The following is a 21,251-nucleotide window of genomic DNA, read 5'->3' as shown; positions in this document are numbered from 1 at the left end:
GAAAACTGCCCCCCCCCCCCAACCCCCACCACCCACTTCCTTTCTCTGACTATCCAGGGTTTTTTTATTTTTCATAAACCAAGTCCAATTCACCTTCCTGTGATGCTGTGGTGGGCAGGGAGGGGTTCTCAGAATTTCTTTAGCGTTTATTGTTGGCAACATTCATTTCATATCTATTACTTACTGCCTCACACAGATATATTTTGACAATAAGTTTTTTCTTTTGCCAACCCTCCTGCTAAATTCCTTACTTTCAGCTCGGAACTTCATATTCAGGTGAATATGCGTATCACTCCTACCAAGAAAACTAATTTTTGAAGAACCTCAGGTCCTTCAGGAAAGTAGTTTCGTCTAAAACCAAGGGCATATTTCTAGAAAAATAGTCAGCAGTCACTCAGTGGATTTCAAAAAACATAATATATAAAAATCTCAGAGGCTATTACCCATCCTTCTTCCTGCTTGATGACCTTGTCCCATGGGGTGTGAGATTGGGTCGAAGAAATCAGTCCAGGAACTGTCCTCTGGGCTTGGTGTTGTCCTTCCTTGCATTGGATGGCTGGTATGAGCTGAGGCTGCTGTGACCATGCAGTTTGAGCAATTGTCAAAGTGTTAATGGACGCTTGGTCAGGGATACACCGATTTTATTTTTAAAAAAGACTTTATTCTCTAGACAAGACAATGAAACCATCTTCCTTGTATAGAGGGCAAGGAAGTTGCATAAACGCAGAATGTTTCAGCCGCTTTGGGTTCACTTATGCTCATTTTATTCTTAGCAATCAGCATGTGAACTGGAGGACACAAAAGCATTAACAACTCCTACAGTGCAGAAAGGATGAGTTACTGACATCAAAGGAAGATGAAGGAGAAGTATTTCTTGACCCATGCCATGCTGCCACAGTCCCCTAAAGGCAGAAGTATAAAAGCCCGAGTGCATGATGTTATTCTGAGACAACCATATTCCAGCCAAATGCACATTAGGCTGGAAGTGATCTCAGGAAAGGAATCAGGTAACAGCTTTCCATGTGATCAATATGAAAGTCAATGCCATTTATCTCAAAAGCATGAATGGAATCCGTTAGAAGCATTACCTTCTAACAATGGGATTTATGGCATAAATGACATATAAGAAAGCAGCACATGCCTTGCTTCATTCTGAGCCAATGAAGAAGTATAGGTAGAAAAGATTACAATAGCATCCTCTTAGCAACAACCACACCACATAGACAATCACAGAATCCATTGCTCTGCCAGGAATTCATTTAGAACTTGCCATGCCCCAGAAGGACATGATGCATTATCTTCTATGTTGCAAATAGAAATATGGGAATATTTCTCACTGATACCAAGTGAGAATATGGAATTCACATTCTTTATAAGGCAGGACACATTTTAATACTTATGTCACACAGACAAAAGAATCCTGCATGGGAGCTTGCAGAGCCAAGTTATCTGGTATCACTTAGAGATGATGATGAGACTGGATTCCAATTTCCACAATCTCACAATTCAAGAATAGAGAAGATACCTTTTTTATACTCAAAAACAAATTACTGAACAGGCATGGCCAAAAGGCCAAATGACATCAGACAGGTGTCACTTTTCACATAACGTCTGGCTCTATTTCTTCAAACACTGGGGTTCTGACAAAATGCTTTCTCACAGCCAGACTTTGCAGAATCATATTGTAAAGTCTGGACCCACATTATAGAGTAGATTCCTTTATACAACAGACAGCGATATTTTATCAGGGCCTCTGCTACAATCTCACTAGATGATGCCCAAAACTCGATGTGAAAGAGACATGTTCAAGGGCATTTTCTCTGTGTTTCCTGTTCTTATTCATAACTGGCTTGTATCCATTCCTGTTCAGGTGACTTGTTATGAGCCTTTAAGGTTTGGCTCTGTGTGAACTGCAGCATAATTTATTAAGTAACCTAACATCTCGTGACAATTCCTCCAGTGTCCTTTTGTTCAATGTCCTCAATGTCTACCGCTTAACCCAAAAGGAAGTTTCCATCCAAATTTACTTGTTAAACCATCCATTACCAGCTGTCCCTGTTGTCGAATGGGAGTCTTCTCTGGGTGTTTGGCGATATCCCTCATGCCATCTGTTGCCAAACCACTGTTCCTTCTGGGTAGCTGTTTCTTCCGTTGTACTACTAGGAGTTGCCTGGACTGTGAGAAGAATATCAGTTGGGAGACATAATTGTCTATTTTCCTCACCAATAGCTGTCAACATATCTTTCTACTTTAAGGGCAGATACACATGGGGAGGGAAGGTAGAAAAGAAAGGCACCAAGGAAACAGGCCACTGATATTCTAAAAGGGATATGAGAAATCAAATGATCCAAATGTTTAATTTTTCAGCTAGGAAAATTGTGGTCCAAAGAAGTTTTGATTTGTTCAAAATCATAGGACTAAGCAGACCATAGCTGACGAATTCTCATAGTTCTATGAGTTATTATTATTTTTATTTTACTGTAGTGAATGGCTTCACATACCCTGTCTGAGAAAACCATTCAAAGAATAACCTCTTTGCTCCAGTCATTTTGACGAAAGGAAAACACTGTATAACAACTAATAACAAGATCAGCACACTAGGAGACCTTCTCAAATGGTGGTCATGTAACCCATAATCGCACACATTGGAAATGGACCAGCAGTGGATTTGCCCAGCAGGAAAGATGTTGGGATGGCTTGGATGCTATTCCACTAACACATTATTTGGTAATGTCCACATGGCACCTAAAATTGCTAAAATCACTTTTTAACAAAATTAATTCAGTTGACGAAAACTATCCAAGCCAGTTTGAGGCATTATATAAATAATAGTGTGTGACAGGCTTAAAATTTCAACCATCATTTTAAAAAGGACAAAATCAAGAGAATATAATTCCATCAAGGTGTCTTCAGGAAAAGTCAGAAAGACACCAACATTTTTGTCTATAGCAGCTTGTAGCAATTTCTTTTTTTTTTTTAGTTTATCAAGAAAATGAGAGTCTATAAACTTGCCAAGCCAGAGTACTTTTTTGCAACTTGTAAAAATGGTTGTATTTCCTTATCTTAGAAAATGATATGTGTGATTTGGTGACAGTAATGACATTTAAAAAATATAACTGTCCTTATTTTACCCTTCCATTGGCCAAGCCATTATTGGGTTACCTGGTTATCCAGGAGGAGGGGGAAAAAAGCCAAAATCTTAAGTTTTACAAAACTCCCACTGACTAAATCACTAATTCCCAATAAATAATGAAGCTACAAAAACCACTGAATATAATTACAAAAAAGGGAAAATTGACCCAAACATAGACTGCTATGTTACTCAAAGTTTAAATAAAAGAAATAAGGAAGTGTATGTGTGTGACTGTATAGAACACTATACTCCTTCTATCACTAATTTTATAAACATAATGATTTTTTTAAGTACCCATAACTCTTAATTGTTTTCAGCCTAAATAGGAATGGGTTAGCAAAACATGATTTCTATTGTAAAAGATGAAGGTTGACTTTCTTCTAGAAGTTGTGATGTTAATTTGATAAAGCCCAGAGGTCACCAATCAGATCCCTTTGAGTTTCGCAAATATTCATAAGATAATTGTTACAGTTGTTGCTGTCTTCTCTTTGTCAAGTTACATTCTGTCTGAATTTTCACCAACCCTCTAGTCCTAATGCCCCGCAAGCACCACCTTTTGACAATAGGCTCATTATTTCCAAGTCTCTAAAGTAGCTTTCTGGTCTTTAAGTACAAACTGTCTAAAATAATTTCTAAGGTATACTGTTAGGGCTCTAAGAGAGTGGAACAAAATCCTATTCCAAAGAGATTTATGCTTCCTCTGTATTTCCTTTTCTTATCAGACTTCTTTGTTAACTTAACCCCTAAGCCGTATGTATACATCACACCTACTGGGGTTTGTAATGGGGTGTAAGATCTGCTGGATATATTCAGTACAATGTCTAACCTCTATCCTAACTGATACCTGAAACTTTTCTTTTGTTATCTGAAGACACCCCTCAAGCCATAGATTCCCAAAGCCCTTTGGTTTTTAAGTGGCTTTTAAGCCACTCACATTTCCCCATTAGGTGTATCTAGGGCTGTGAGAATGACAGTTGGGTCATCATTTTAAAAATGCTAAAAAGCTGTTTTCCAAAATAAATACTTTTATTCCAAATAAGATAGACATATCTCAGCAGGATAGATAAAAGAAGAAAAGCACATACTTCTTATGTTTGGGGAGTGAGGGGGCCCCCTATTCTCACAGTCCACTGCCGCAACTTGAGATTGTTTTAGAAAACCTGAGTTTTCATAATAGTAGAAATAACAGTAAGAGCATCAAAGCCTTCCCCAAGTTACCATGGGCTTAAAAACAGAAAAAGAAGCAGTGGTAGAATTCAAATGAAGACCATAAGAGCTACCAACTTTGCTCTAAAGAGTACAAGGGATGTCTTTCTATAGAACAGTCAGGGACAGAATGCAAAAAAGAAACTGTATTCATCAAAGATCTTCATAGAAAATAAGGATTCCAAAGATCAATTCACTTGACAAACTTTCTTTCCAGATTCCACTACTAAGCACCAAAAGAACACACTCTTTGCCACACATTTCAACGAACACACACAAGTTACCCAAATGGAACCTCTAGGAACCTTTAACACAAAAATTGTATCTAGATCTACTTCTTAAAACATTTTGGCCTTTGGGCAACCTGAGGAGTTATCATTTTCCTTCCAATTTTTAAAATTTGTGTGCGGGTTTAGCAGCTTTTCAGGCTCTAAGAATAAAAGAAATTACCGAGTGGAAATAAAAGATGTGGCCAATTTCTAAACAAAATCTTCCCTATTGCTGGAATGTCTTTACTAATTCATCTAACCCAGAACTGCCGACCGCCATGTTGCTTACTTGTGCTTGTAGAATGTGGGGTCTCTTCTTCCTCATGATGCTCATGGTGAATGAGGGGAGGGTGTGCTTCTGGGTTCCAGTTTCCTTCATAAGCAGTGGTGCCATTTCTGTCTACATCTGCTGTGATGATGGTTAAATACACTGTGACTTGTTATCAACCAATCTTTAATGATTCTGTTCTTCCATTAAAGTGCATGCTATTTAACAATTCTATGCCAAAGTGTTACCTGTGAGCATCCACTCTCAAAAATTTTGAGTGACTTTACCTAATTGGTCTCAAGAGAAAATCAATGGGCTTGGAATTTCTTCATGTTCCCTTATTATTCCACTACAATCAGTTTGTCAAAGGCAGAACCACAAACCATTCAAACATATTCATTTTTATCATGAAGCAACATAAAAAATCCTGTGCCCACATGGTATAATTGATAAATGACTCCTAAATGGAATTAAGTATCCTCATAAAAGTCCACTAAGAATTTCTTGATCAGATATTAACCAAATTTCCCACTGTGTCTCGATGATTGACCTTTGCAGCATCATGGGCTTTGAGGGGAAAAAAATCTTTCATTAAATATGCAGAACCCATTACCAGTCATCCTTGTGGTTGTCTGAAGTAGCACTTCCGGATTTGAATGGCTTGGGTTCCACTGGGTCCAGTCCTGGTTCTGTTTCGTGTGGTCAAAAGCCCGTGGTGTGGTTGAAACTGTGATAACGATGATTGAAGCAATTAGAAAAATGTTATTTCTTGAGCCTTCGCCACTTGTCCCGCACATAGTCTTGCTTCTGTAGACTATGCAATGAATCATCTATATCAGGTTGTATAGATGGCTGCATGGAAATGGAGGGAAAGCGGAGGGTGACTTCAGCTTAATTCAGCCATATTGGTAAGCATCTCAGTGTCCTTTGCATTCTGTCATAGAATACCTTGGGGTTCAGAACATGAGATCTTCCAGATAAAACAGTCAAAGAAGCTGCAGCAGTAGGAAGGACAGCTTTGAAAACACCAGCCCTCCACCGAGGATAACCAAAGGCGCCATTTTGCCCATCCATGCAGTCTGTAGTATCCCTCTGCACTTGAAAGCCCAGGGACTTAGTCACTGTGTGCTATTTGTAGATCCTCCAGGTGAAGAGGCAGATAACTGAAAGTTATACCATGATAATCACTTTATGTTGTTAGTAATTTCAGTGGGGAAAGGAATGCCTGAGCAGCCAGAGCTTTCCTATAGATGATTCTGAAAAAGAATACCTAGAATAGCCATATGTTTTAGCGATACATTTCTGAATATTTATCAAACACTATGGTATTCTCCTCAAATACAAAATATGTCATGAGCAAGCCATTCATAGCCAATGAAAGAAAATAAGACACCACAGATAACCAGCCACCATCATAGCAGCACACTGGAAAGAAGGAGGCGTACATCCACCAGCACCCTGATATTGTCACCCAATCTGTTAGGGCTGGAATAAGAGATGCACCTAACAGAAGGATCATGACAAAATCTGAGTCAATATGTTTTGTGAAAAGGTTATTTGCAAATCCATCCTAATTGTTTCAAACTTTATTTTGATACCCAAATAACACAAAACTGTTTTCAGAACTATAATACTGTCAGCTCTATTTTACAAGTTATGAAAAATCAAGTTTAGAATCATTAACCACATTCTCAATAGGCCTGAAAAAGTGCTTATTATCAAGCAGTTATCACACCCCTCCAGAAGAAAGAGGGCATCATGTTGAATTATGTCCATAGGTGCTAAGCAGAAAAGAAAAAAAAAAGAAAAGCAGAAATTGGAAAAATATGCCATAGAGATTTAAAAAATTAAAAAACAAAACAAAACAAAACAACACCATGGGAAATTTTTCCCCAAAGCCTGACCATACAATTCATTTGCAGGTAGATCTGTTTGGGTTATCACCCAAGGGAATTTAATTTCTTCAGTATCAAGACCACGTCTTTACTGATGGGCCCATCTGCAAAGCTGGGCCACATGCTGAACACAGGAGACAGTGTAATGTAAAACTCCAGTGTTTTCGATTATTTGGTTTTTGTTCTGAAGTTACCAAAAGGAATTTTCTTATTCCATAGATTAAGCTCTGGAGGGGTGTCGGGTCTAAAAAAAAAAAAATCACTTAAAAGTTTAGATAGAAAATTCTAGTTCCTTTTGAGTATTTGTCATATCAATGTTATATACTCAGATGCCTTCAAGGCCTAAGCTATTTTTTTTTCTGGACCCTTTCTTCTCTGTCCATTTGAGGATGAAATTCTCAGGTTTTAATGGAATGGATAGAACTTCAGTGAATTGGGAGAGCTCACACAGCACCCCAAAAGCCTTTTTTCTAAGGAAAAGCAGAACTGTGATGGAGTCAGGTTCAGGATTCTCAGCTCTGTTCAGCAAAATCTTAAGTCATTACAGGTATGTGTGGAAAACTCAGTAATCTGGCAGAATATTAGACCAACCTTTGCATGTTTTTAACTTTTTAAGGATATCTTTAAAGCTCAATTTCCATCTCTTTGTTCTCAAAAAGTTTTATAATTGTCAAAAATTTGGATACTATTATGTACCAATAGTGGTTTCATTATTTGCTTTTAATAAGTGGCAATGTCTTGCTAAAGCTAACCTGACATTTGCCCTTCCCTTCAAGGTCTTTCTGCTATATTGGTGTCCAGCTCATTTGTTAAAACTCTGGATTTGTTCCCTTGACCTCAGCTGGGTTTTGATTAACTAAGATAATTCTTGAGTTCTAGCTCCCATCATTTAAGCCTTTAGGGCCTTCAATTTAGGAACTTCCACAACTTTTTTTTTTTTTTTTGAGACGGAGTCTGGCTCTGTCACCCAGGTTAGAGTGCTGGAGTGCAGTGGCACGATCTCCTCCTGGGTTCACACCATTCTCCTGCCTCAGCCTCCCGAGTAGCTAGGACTACAGGCACCCGCCACTACGCCTGGTTAATTTTTTGTATTTTTTAGTAGAGATGGGGTTTCACTGTGTTAGCCAGGATGGTCTCGATCTCCTGACCTCGTGATCTGCCCGCCTCGGCCTCCCAGGGTGCTGGGATTACAGGTGTGAGCCACCGCGCCTGGCCTACAACTTTTAATTAATACCCTCCTCATCACATTCTTCAAGTCTATTGCTCCAACAGACCATGAGCTTCTGAAAAGCAAAGGCTCTGGCTCTTTTCATCTTTGTGTTTCCAGCACCTAGCACAGTAAGTACACAATGTACATTTTTTGTACTGTTTTAATGTCATTCTCTGATAAAGCCTGATCATTCAAAGACAATCTGTAGCAGTAGATCCCATAGATAAATAAAACAGGAAGAACATGAGACAAGAGAAATTTTGTGAGATATTTTCCCCACTTCTCAAAACATTCTATTTCTTCTTCCATAATCTCATCAAGATATAACTAAGGTATGATCATAGGTTCACCCATTTTTCACATTAACTACTTCTCAAGAGTGATACAATTTGGTATCACTCAGATTAATCAATAAGCCTTGCATAAATGGCTGTACTGTAATTGATTATTCTTACTGGTGCTGGAGATAAAATCTTCATCATCATCAATGCCTGATCCAGAAAAACTGAGGTGTCTGTCTCTTTCATCTTCATTTTCTTCATTTGGCTCCCAGCCTGCTGAGATGGTATTTGAAGACGTACCTGTTGTGGTGACTTGCATTAGTGGCTGAGCTGGACGCCAAGCAACCCACTTGCAAAGGAAGAAAATCAGGCACAGAAGGTATAATGGATTTCCCAGGATTTTTAAAAGAAAGTGAGGGAGTTGACTTGCATACCCCAAATTCTTATGTTCTGATCTCCGAAGCTAATACATAAATCTCAAAACAAGTGGCTATGATCTTTAAAACTGAATATTCTCTTTAAGAAAGCTGAAAGAATAAGTGTGGACATAATCTCACCAAAGAAGTTTTTAAAGGCTAATGAAAACTCCCCCACACTTTCAGATATGTTTATTATTAACTCATTAACCATATGCCATTAAAGCCAAGCCATCAAGAACAGAATGGAAAGGTTTCACACGTGCCTTTTTTTTTTTTTTTGGTCAAGGCACCTTCAGAAAAATGTTGGAATCTACACCTACGTCAGTCATTTCATTGTGTTCACAATTTGCTAATTCATTTTTTATCTTCTCTAGTATCAGATCAGATCAGTGTACCTCCAAACAGAGATGGAAGCTACACTGCAGTTCCCAATACTACTTCAGCATAGAGCAAAAATGTGAAGCCAATTAACAGAGAAATCATTTTTGGCATTATTAGGCAATCAAAGGGGTTAATTAAAGTGAACTGTGGTTCAGAAATTGAGAAATTCTTTTTCTTTTTGAATAAAAAAAGGAGATGAAAAACTTCCACTTCTTCTCAGTGGTTACTGTAGAAGATGTCTCTTTACTAAAAACGGGTTTTCTACATTTTAAATGAGATTCAGGCTATCTTAGGGAATGAGCATTTGTCTTTTCATATGATTAGTGTCTACCCCAAGAATAGTTCCACTGATGAAGATTTTCTATATTTTTTCATATCTAGCTATGCTATTTCCTCATGAAAGTCCAAGACTTTTTATGACTGTGGTAATTTTAGAATATACATGAATGATCTTTCAGAGTCACAATTTTGCCATATCGTTAAAAAAACTTATTCCCGTTTCATAGTCTCTGTATTAGCCTTCTCCTGGTCTATACTAATCCATAGATTAGAAAGAAGAAATCTGCTTATTGGTGCCATACAAGCAAACAAACAGATACCAGAGTTAATGATCCTTCTAAAGTCATAACGAAAATTTGTGAGAATAGAAGGAACGTTAGGCTTTAATAACATCCCAGAGGTCAATCAAAATTATTCAAGGCTGTCAAGAAAACATACGCTATGAGATAATAATAACTCATTACCAGCCATTTGTGTTGTTGTGTGAAGATGATTCTTTGACTCTGATGGTAGAAACAACCATGAAAACCAATCCCAGGTTTCTTGCCTCTTGGTTGCTGTCTTGGTTGCTGTAGCACTAGTGCTCATCAAAGCTGTTGTAATCATGATTGAATTGATTGTTGAAAGATTAATTAACGGTTCCTAAGAAATAGCATTGAATATGCTCGTACTCTTTTACTACTCAAGAGAATCATCTATATTTGATATAGATGGTGAAAAGAAAGGGAAAAAACAAAAATGTTCCATTTTTTTCAGAGACTCAAACTGAAGTTTATAGAATGTCAGAGAGGGAAGGATCTTAAATATCATCTGGTTCATGCTCCTTATATTAAAGATTTAAAAATTTTGCTGGACAGAGCTTCTGACCTGTCTGAAGTCAGAAGCCTAATTAGCAAGAGTGAGGGCTCCAGGAACGCATGACAGCCGTCTTTGAATTTTGAAAGTCTATATAATGTAAAAGAGGGATTAAACTTTTTTGCCTCTGGATCCATGAGGCCAAATTAGGATCTGTGGTGAAAATTTCAGGAAGAGGAATGTTCTTCCAAATGTTGGATTTAAAAAACCAATAATCTGAACTATCCAACAATGAACTCCTTCATAAAGTATTATGTTTCCCATAGTCAGGAAGATCACTTGGCAGGAAAGTTGTGTAAGAGATTAAATTATTAGAAGTGTTGATTGAACCAGACCATTTAACATCCTTTCCAAATCTGAGAGTTTATGATTCTAAAACCCAGCTCTTCAGAGTCCTAGCTCCTTAATCTTCTATAAAATCTTGGGCAACCAATATCATTCTCCAAGAATTTAGGATATGATATTTCTGCCAGCAATAGATACATAATCTTAACAATCCAACACACAGGGAAAATGACATAGAAGTAGAAGATTGAAAAATATGCCTCTACACTTTTCTCCATTTAGATTCCAAATCCTCTCACAACCTTGCCCAAGGTAATTTCTTATGTGAAACTATATTTTGCAAAGCAGAACAGGATATTTTGAGTCTCATTCTTTAAAAATAGGATAATCAATCAGGAAAGACAGACAGAGATGAAGTGACCCCAATGATCTTGCTAATAAGACCAGAAGCAAGAGTCTTGATTTAAAAATCTCCAAAGACTGCCATTTCTGTAACCAATAATGCCCAAAAATGTGCATTGGAAGAATATGAGCTAACAGTAGACAAAAAACTGAGAGCAAGTTCAAGCAGAGAGGCTGAAACCATCATCCCCAAACAAAATAGTAAGGTGAGTTAGATTTTTTCTTTCAGCTATCAAGAAAGCCCAAAAATGAACCAAGATGAAACACTGCCAAAAAGACCTTTTCCTTCACATTCTTTGTCCTATGAAGATAAACATTGTCAACATTTAAAAATAGCATTGTCTTTATTCTGCAATCTCTGTATCCCCCCTCCCCACCCCTGCATGATCTTAGACATTGTGATATGGCAACCATAACATAACATGAGCACTATTTTCCTCACGATTATTTATAGAAGTAAAGAATACAATTTATCCAATGTCATATAAGGCAAACAAATGTAAAGAATAATTTTTCCATGTTTATTACCCCCCTCTGCAGAAAGAATGCCTAGTTATTTTGAAATATGGCCATTAACTCCATCAATGAAAGTTAATAAATGAGGGTGTCCTTTTAATCTCCCATATTTACAGGCCTTGAATCATTTTTCCCCAAAGCTCCTTTAACAATACACTTTGCAGGGATATAGAGCTAAGAGCCACACACCCAGGGAGCTTGTTAGAGGCCTAGATTCTGATATGGAGCAACAGGTCATTTCCTACATTTTACAGTTGAGATTTTAAGTGTCCAAAGAAGGGTTCAGGGCCTACACTTTGATGAGAGAAATGTGCATTTCCTTCTCTTATTACTGGCTGTGAGAATCAGATCAGCAGAAAGAAGCCTGCACTTGCCGGCAGACTTCTTTCTAAAGGACATTTTCTCATTGAATCACACAGTCAATTCATTCATTTGTAGTTTTTCATAATTTCATTCATTCATTCAAAACTATTGATTCATAGTTTTTCCTTCCTCTGATGGAAAAATCATTCTGATTCTATATACACATTGCCAAAAGGAAAACATACAGGACATTTAAGAATATCAATCATATCCCCAGATCCACAGGCCTTTCTGATATATGAAGTGGTACAAGACCCTATTCTCACTAAGAATGATGAAGGAGATTTGACGTGATAATGGACGTCCTCTCCCCTAACACTAAAAGGTCTGACATCCAGGAGAGCTGATAAGCAAAAGACAAAGCAGTTTACCTGTCGTTGCTGTTGTTGTGAGATCCTGAGTCTTAGGCTGTGAATTACCAAACCAGGACCATATCTAGTTATTTTGCTCCTGAGCTGTTGCATGGCTGTTTGACTGCACAGTTGAAGTAACTGGATCAGTTATGAAAGTATCACTTAGTGATATTCCCTCTACAAATCTTTACTTTCAGTTCTGCCTATATATGATGTCTGTATCTATTATTGAATGATAATTAGAAAAGAAAATCTAGGCCTGGTTTTATCTTTCCAGACTCCTAATGTCTCCCACAATCTTAGGACAACATCAGAAATGCAAATTCCTCATGGGTATAAATTTCGTGCTGCTCATTCTTCAAACTGAATCCCCTGAATTCATGATCAAAGCAAAATCAAGCAGCAATTTAATAACCTGTGAAGGAAAGAGATTTTCTATTTACTTGATTGGGCGACTGAGCCATGAGCTGGAGGTTTTCGAAGCAGCATTTCAAACGACTGCTTTCATGCATTTATCTTTGGATTATCTTTGGGTTGCTAGTGTGTATTTTTCACATCTGTCTAGCATTGTACCCAGGTAGCTTGTGATGACAACTGGCATTTCAAAGCTCCACCCACACGCATCAGCCTCAGGTCAAACTTCATACTTGAGCAGGAACTTTGCAAAGAAAATGTGTTCAAAGTGTCGAAATCAGATAAACCTTCCTCAGGTATCCATCTATCATTTCTGTCACTTTTTATTCTATTCCAATATGTGTTTCTACCAAAAACCAGAGTTGCCAAAGTTAGAGAAATTCCAGACTTTTCTCAAATTAGAGAAAATATCATCAGTAACATTTTGCAATTTAAAATCTCTCATTCGACTCTCGAGTTTGACTTGAGTCCAGCATGTTTTCTTATTGAAATGGAATGGCAAAAACCATCAGGATAAATATCTAATTTAAGCCAGCTGAGATTTTAAAAAGCCACTTTAAATTATATATCCCTTTGAAAATCTACGTTATGACCTCCTTCCTCAAAAAAGTGATGCTACATATACACACTCAAAATTTACATACTATTTCAGATAGTTCTAGAATGCCTTACGGTCTACCATTGAACCTACTGAAGGTCCATGAACCCTAGGTTAAAAACTTTGACTCTATCTATATCAAATGCCAACAGCTGGCACAGTATGTTCTGTCCTCTAAATCAAGCTTGTCCAACCCGTAGCCTGTGGGCCACCTGTGATGCAGGATGGCTTTGAATGTGGCCCAACAAAAATTCATAAACTTTCTTAAAACATTATAAGCTTTTTTTGTTGTTGTTATCCCATCAGCTATGGTTAGTGTTAGTGTATTTTATGCGTGGCCCAGGACAATTCTTCTTCTTCCAATGTGGCCCAGGGAAGCCAAAAGACTGGACATCCCTGCTGCAAAGGACACATTAGTTCAGAACAGAGAGTAGAGAAATAGGAGCCAATTTTACCCATGAAGCCTCCAGACAAACCTGAGCATCCCCGGGAAAATCCACAGACACTACATTCTCACCTCAGAAACTTTATTAAAGATGCATAATTCCCACCACCCTCACCCAATAGTACACCAGGAAAAAACAGTACCAGAGGAAACAAACCTACAAGAACAAGATAGAAATAGGCGTTATTTTTGTCTTCCTGAAAGGAGTGGTATGAGGGGGAAAAATGGAAAAAGCTACTGCCTAGCCAGCAGAATTTCTAATTTTCCCCACCCAAATAGGCCATACCAGATCTGAAAAAAAAAAAAAAAAAAAGAAAGAATTCCTTTGACACCCAGAAGACAAGGAAATACAGTGTTCCAAGGCAGGAGTCTGCTTCCTGAATTAGTTTAGGTTTCTTGATCCCAGAGAGTTCCAGGTCACCAATAGGAAGAGGCTGATGACACTCAAGATAAACAGCCTGCTGGAAGCCTAAAGCTACCCAGATGGTTATTCTTACTAGCTGTCCCTATTGCCACCCACTACAGGCCCTTCAGGAAGGAATGAGCCAGCCGAGCCAAAGGCAGCTTCTTCTGTGCTCTCAGCCAGCACTCCTCTTGACCCCTGCCCTCCTGCAATGCATGAGGGAGGCTTTGCAATCACTCCCTGTTACTCTGTCCCAGCTCTCAGTCCAACAGTGATAAGGTTTTGCAAATCTCCTCACTGGACTTTAGAAATACGATTCTACTCAGGAACCTAACAGTGCTGACTTTTCCTGGCGTGCCATTATGCTACGTTCAAGTTTCCACCAGGTTGTTTGCCTTGGTATGTTTCTTTGCATGAAGTGATCCACTTGGAGCTGCTACTGGTCCCATTGGGTCCTATAGTACTTCAGTGACTCTCAGGTTAGCCCTGGACTCATCTGGTAGACTCATTAGTCTCTTTCTTTTTTAGCTGCTGAAGGAAACTTAACTAATTTATCTGGGAGGAGAAAGGCACAATTCATTTTGCAGCTCAAATCCTGAACTATGTTTTAGTTAAATCTCATAAACACTCCTTTTCCCTGATTTCTAAACTAATAATATGTATTCTCCATGAAGGTAAGTCCAACTCTGAATTCCTAGTATCCTAGAGCAGTGTCTGGCATACAGAAGACCTCAGATACTGATTGAATGAATAAATATCTCAGTAATCCTTGCCTCTCTTCAATATTATTTCCTAACTATGTTTGTCCTTGGATCCCAAGCATTCTAATAGGCCTGGTACATAGTAGGTTCTCAAAATACGTTTGCTGACTAACTTAGGAAGGGAAGATACAGTTCTTAAGAGATATTCTATAGGGGTTAATGAAATGTGTGTTTTTAAAACACACATGAAATACTATTTTATATAGGCTATTAGTGGTTTGAATGTTAACTACATATAGTCCCAAGTTATGTTTTATCAGGATTTTCTTCTTTGGTGGGAAGTGGTACTTTAGAGTAGACCTATTCTCCTTCCTGCTGAGACCACTAATTATTGTGTTCGCTAACATCTGACAAAATTGCATACCATAATGATAAGCACCTTCGACATGGTTACTTTAAAAAGACAGGGAACCCAAGAAGCAGTGAGTAGCTAGCAGCACTGCCTGCTTGGTTTGCAGAAGCCTCTCTCAAGAAGGGTTGCCCACGGGACTACCAACAATAAGCTGATGCAAACTCAAGAGGGCCAATAACCCAAGAAAGTATGGGCAGCTTGAAAACTCTGCTTTTTAAAAAGCTTCAAAGAATGTGCAGGGAGTGATGGGAACCCCAAGCCTATTTGTATCATGCCCTCAGCCAGAGACTGACAGAAATTTAAAACACTATTGCGCAAGTGACCTTAAATGAAATCACAGTGCTGTGGGGGTTTCCCTGGCTTCTGGGTGACAAGGAAAAGAGAAGGGCCCTGTCTTGAGTATTCACAAGCCAGCGCATTTCTGCCACACTCTTTGGAGGCCCAAGTTTCACCCCTCAGGAACTATAGCCAGGAAAAGAGAAAATCCACACCATACTAGGAAAACCACTCCAGAGGCAGATGCCCTATTTGAGTTTGATTAATCCTCCACAGGAGGAGCATGGCCCATCTGGGAGCCCATTTCAAAACAAACCATAGAAGAAAAGCAAAGAGGGAAACAGGAGACAAGAGAGATGTAAACACTTTCCAGTGGAGCTGAAGCGCGAGGGACAAACTCCAAAGGAATGGAACGCAATGTTTACATACTTCCACTCTTGCAACCCTAAGTAATGAATTACCCCCACACACCAAGTAAGTATTGAGAACATTCCCCAACAGGCTGGATTATAGAGCTCTTAAGCTGATTTAATTTCACCAGAAAACTCCTCCAGATATGCTTCCTTGGACCAAAAACAAAGGAATTGTTGAGTAAATTATCGTTGGTGAAAATCACTGAATATTACACTATCAATAGTAAGAATGTAAATCAAGTTAAACCATAAAAAGCCACAGTTGACCCCCGTATGCCTACTGTTCCATTATTGGAAAGCTAAGCATGTGGGAGTTATTTATATCCTACTGCTTATTGTCATCACCAAGGTCTGATCGCAAAAATTCAAAAAATTGCAACCTCAGGCATAAGTGGGTTTTTTAAAAGGTGCTAGTGGAGTGGTATGCAAACTCTATGATCCCAACTTTAAGAAAACAATCTTATCCATAGGTGGATAAGAACAAGAAGGAAACATGAAAAAATGAAAACAGTTTTTATATCAGGCTTGAATTGTTACTGTATACCTGGGGATAAGAGAATAAGGAGGGCTCTCCCCAAAATAAAACTTCCAATATGGCACTTCTTATGCTAAGGTAAGAAAAACAGTTATAGATGAGGAAAAAAGGTAGGCAGTAGTAGTCAATGCAGGCAGTTTACTGACAACCACAAGAGCCCACCTCCCTGAATGGCATCACCAGCTTCCAGCTGTCTAGAGACGAGAAAATCAGCACCTGAGTGTGCAATGCTCAGGAAGGTCAGAGACATTTTGCCAGGGAATTGCTATTGGGAAGCACAGTGATTTATTCTCCTTACTGGTAGCAGGGATTCTGTCTGTGCTGTCGGTGATCCAGGGACCGTCTTCATCTGGGATGGGGTGTACAGTAGAAAAGGTGTAAAAGATGTAACCTCCTGAAGTGCTGCTCCTTTCACTGGAGGAGCCGCTGCTCACGTCATCATCAGTAGGGTTGCTGGGGTTGATGTCTTCAGGATTCGTTCTGTATTCTCCTTTCTGGACATAGCGGGTACCATCACGGTTAACAATAGCTGGGAGAGAGAAAAGGTACTTACAGAACTTCACAGCTCATATTTTGAGTATGTGGATTAGCGTTTAACATAGTGACTTCAAAGCTATTTTCCTTTGTAATGAGAAACACCTATCTATCCAGTGGTGGGAGAGAGTGGCAGATGCACTAAGAAAGTGCACCCTCCTATCACCCACACACCCTGGGGATGAGGCAGGAAACAAGGAAGTACTGGAGAGTCCCATCCCCATGTTTGAATCCCAGCTTCATAGAGCTCTGGACAAGGCAACTCTGAGCTTCAGTTTCCTCATTTGTAAAATGGGGATTATGTGATACGTTGTAAGTAAAGTGCTCAGCACAGTATTCAAAATACAGTGGATGCTCAATAAATAATCATCCTCCCACTTGTTTCCCTACTCTCCCTTCTGAAGTACATATAAAATGTGTTGCTATTAATTCCATATATTCCTCCGAAAAAGATTTGAAGTAGCAGACTAATAGCCTCAGCAGGGAAGATACATCTGCAAAATGATGAAGATTTTGATTTTCTTTTTTAAGGGGCAAGTTTTGTCCACTTGTGCAAACACCCACTTCTGGTTAGGAAATCAGCAGGTCTAAATACAGAAGAGCCTTTGCCATTCTCTGTGAAATTCTACCTGGAAATTAACAAGCACAGATATACATGAAGATCAACATCTGTGGTTTCAACAAATGACTAGAATGAATTGGAGAAGAAAAAGCCTGAATGCATTCATTCATTATTCCTCCCTAGAAGTATTTGCTGCTCTCAAGTCTGGGCCACTCACTATGCAGGTGTGCATTTAGATGAAATTATTTTCTGCTGTATTGAATTGATGGGACTAAAGGTTGTTTTTGGCCACATATTTAGCTTGTTCAAATGAAACTTTTTTTTTTTTTTTGAGATGGAGTCTCATTCTGTTGCCCAGGCTGGGGTGCAGTGGTGCAATCTCAGTGTGCAGCAGCCTCCGCCTCCTGGGTTCAAGCAACTCTCCTGCCTCAGCCTCCCAAGCAGCTGGGACTACAGGTGCATGTTACCACACCCAGCTAATTTTTGTATTTTTAGTTGACACGGGGTTTTACCGTGTTGGCCAGGCTGGTCTTGAACTCCTGACCTCAGGTGATCTGCCTGCCTCAGCCTCCCAAAGTGCTGGGATTACAGGAGTGAGCCACTGTGGCAAGTCTCAAGTGGAACTATTAATAATACATAAATGAAAAAAAAAATCAAGGTCTCAGTCACCCTGGTAATCTCTGCAGGTGAGGATTTGACAAGGAAATATTGTTGACCACACTCTTACACGTCTGGACTTCAAAAGAGAACTGTGGGCATCAAAGAAACAGGGCATTTATTAAACCTCTACTATGGGCTGGACATACATTAGACATAGTGTCTTTTACAAATTTCCTGAATATTCTCATAGGTTGTTCCATTATATGAATGAGAAAACTGAGGATCAGTCACTCCTCTAAAATCTCACACATGGTGAGGGAACTAGGATTTCATGCCAGGCCTGCTGAGACAGCACATCTCATGTCGTAGCCATCATGGTGTGAAGCCTCCCCTTCCTATTGCAAGGCACAGGTCAGGGACAATTCCTTACATAACAAGGTGGGGCTGGGTTTGTATGGGCTACGAAGATTCTCATCCCTCTGCCACTGCCAACATCATGCCTGTGCACACTGTCAGTATCCAGCTGTGAGGAAGCAGAAATCAGACCTCTCAACACTGTACTGTTTCCCATTAAATGAAGCTCAGAGGCCGTAAGATCAGGGTTAGCAGTTAGCCTATTTGAAAGTTCTGGTTGAGATTTTCTGATTTCTAAAGTGCTGGAATAGGCCAGGCATGGTGGCTCATGCCTGTAATCCTGGCACTTTGGGAGGCTGAGGAAGGAGGATTGCTTGAGCCCAGGAGTTCAAGACCAGCCTGGACAACATAGTGAGACCCCCTCATGTCTATTTTTAAAAAGTGCCCGAATATATACATCTGTGGATAATCAAATATCAGGATGATTTAAGATGGATGTGGTATAAACAATGTCAAAACACATATCAGGAAGTTTATATCCTTCATGATTATCTTTCAATACTTCAGTTATATCAAACAGAAAATTGCTAATTAGGGCCAAAATGCCCCTACACCTGACACTTATTAATCCCTCTTTATAAGAGAGAACATGACTCAGACCCAGAGCTTTCAGCAGCTGCAAATTAAGAACATTATTTAATTTTTCTTACATTTAGGTTTATTATTAAGGTTGCCTTCTATTTATGATGTGATGTTGGTTTTCCATGTGCAATTTCTTTTTAAAAGTTAATGTATTTTAATTAGAAAACAGTGGATCATTTAAATAAAAAATATCAAGTAAATGAAAGCATTGTACATATAGAGATGCCAAAAAAAATGTGAAAGTGGTTTTCAAATGACTGAAGTTTGAGGAACGATGCATGAGTGTAAACCAGAGAGCAGTTTCAAGTCATTGTAGAAAAAAAGGAAGGGACACTGAATTAAAGCCAACTGTCCTTACTTAGTCTTAGGGAAATGACTAATATTCTTTTTTTTTTTCTTTTTTTTTTTTTGGAAATGGAGTCTCACTCTGTTGCCCAGACTGGAGTGCAGTGGCATGATCTCAGCTCATTACAACCTCTGCCTCCTGGGTTCAAGCAATTCTCCTGCCTCAGCCTCCTGAGCAGCTGGGATTACAGGCACCTGCCACTATGCCCAGCTAATTTTTTGTATTTTTAGTAGAGATAAGGTTTCGCCATATTGGTCAGGCTGGTCTCAAACTTCTGACCTCAAGTGATCCACCCACCTCAGCCTCCCAAAGTGCTGGGATTACAGGAGTGAGCCACCACACCTGGCCTAATATTCTATTCAAATATACCATAGAGAACACACCTGAGCCCTTTCCCCAAAATAGGAAAATTTAATTAAGATTAGAAGAGAGACATACTTATGGTAATTGGTCCATCAAAGGCATTGGGCAGGTCTGTGACTGATGTACAATCTTCTTCAGGTGGAGCTATGAGGTAGAAAAAAAAAAGGATGAGAACCCTTTAAAAACATGAGGAAAATCTATCCTCATTTTTATTAGTCAGTTAGGATGGAGTTTTATTATAACTTATTCCAAATAACTTTCTTTGGCTAGGAATTTCTCTGCCTTACCTGATGGATTTTCCGTTTTTACTTGATTTCATAAATTTCTGGAACTTATGAAGTTTCCAGAAATTTTCCCACCGCAGTGAATTCATTCATTAATAAATATACATTCTATATCAGGCACTGTGGAAGCCTGGGGGTACAATTTTAAATAAGATAGACATGGCTCCTTCTCTAATGCAAACACATTAGGGAGGATTTTTTAAATTTGTGATTACAAAAGTAATGCAGGAACATTGTAAAAAAATTTAAAAGTAAAGTATGAACTATCATGAGAAAATCATTTATAATCTGGGAAGTCCACAGAAATGATGAGAAAACATGGCAGACACACAATCAAATGTTTATCAACATGAACAGCATGACAATCTGAAGGTTAAAATAACATAATCACAACAAAGAATTTACTCAGTTGAAATATTAAAAACCAAATGAATCTCTAGTCTTTCATTAATGTAATAATGTATTTATTAATTTAGCTGATCTTTTAAGTGCTTACTCTGTATAGACTGCTTCTCAGCATGTTGCTTCTGAGGTTGACCACCTTTGGCCTAGGTGCCCAGAATATTTTTCAAGGTTACTGTTTTGGCATATCTCATCATGGGCATTTCTGGTTTTTTTTTCTCTTGTTCTCCATTTATCCTCTACTCTTTCATCCCTTGCTTTAGGAATAAAGATTTCTGCCTGAATCTTGGGCCTGACTGATCATCCACAGATGTTACTGGTAGCCCTCTGAGCAGCACTGTCTCAAGCCGCCTGATAACAGGCCCTGAAACTTCCACCCTGCATTCCATTCCTTGTGTCTTAAAGGCAGACTGCAGTGTAGCTGAAGCAACCTTCTATTCATGCCAAAGTGCTTTATTCTGTGACTATACCTTGTATTGAGCTCTAAAACCTCAGAGAGCTTTAAACTGGTTTTGCCTTTATAGAAAGGTTAAGTCCATTTGTGCATTACAGCTTTTATTCTGTGTGTGTGTGCATACTTAAATTAAAATGGAAATTTATTTGTTAGGTTAGTTTCTCCCAGAATTGCTCCTGGCAAAGAGGAAGAAGGAGATGGATGGATAGATGGATGGAGAGAGGGAGGGAGGAAGACAGGCAGGCAGACAGACAGACTGCTATCACAAGAAGGGCTGTTATCACAAGTATTTTAAGTGTCCTGCTATAATTTTTGTGTACTTATAAAAGTGGATAGAAACACAAGTTGAACAAAACAGGTTTTGTTTGCTTCCTAGTACCTGGGAGCATCTTTTCCCA

General features: G+C 38.9%; 1 protein-coding gene across 14 annotated transcripts in view; it reads right to left on the bottom strand.

The window, feature by feature from the left end:
• CD44 (CD44 molecule) overlaps window positions 1-21,251 on the bottom strand; it is a 93,461-nt gene that overhangs the window by 25,718 nt on the left and 46,492 nt on the right. For 3 of the 14 annotated variants that reach the window (XM_001152726.8, XM_001152795.8, XM_001151845.8), the window contains exons 4-5: window positions 19,789-19,857; window positions 16,611-16,841 (exon numbers count right to left, since the gene is read on the bottom strand). The exons of 1 other annotated variant lie outside the window; for it this stretch is intronic. In XM_001152726.8, coding sequence (XP_001152726.1) covers window positions 16,611-16,841; window positions 19,789-19,857 — 300 coding nt within the window. Of the gene's footprint in view, window positions 1-443; window positions 576-2,046; window positions 2,176-4,897; window positions 5,018-5,489; window positions 5,604-8,436; window positions 8,563-9,805; window positions 9,935-16,610; window positions 16,842-19,788; window positions 19,858-21,251 lie in introns of all 14 variants that reach the window. 10 more of the 14 variants (XM_009460215.5, XM_016920661.4, XM_016920662.4 and 7 more) reach the window with 9 other exon arrangements.

This window comes from Pan troglodytes, chromosome 9 (genome assembly GCF_028858775.2).
Source record: "Pan troglodytes isolate AG18354 chromosome 9, NHGRI_mPanTro3-v2.0_pri, whole genome shotgun sequence".
In the NCBI taxonomy this organism is placed as follows: domain Eukaryota; kingdom Metazoa; phylum Chordata; class Mammalia; order Primates; family Hominidae; genus Pan; species Pan troglodytes.
Note: the sequence above shows the minus strand (reverse complement) of the source record. Positions and strands in the feature narration are given on the sequence as shown.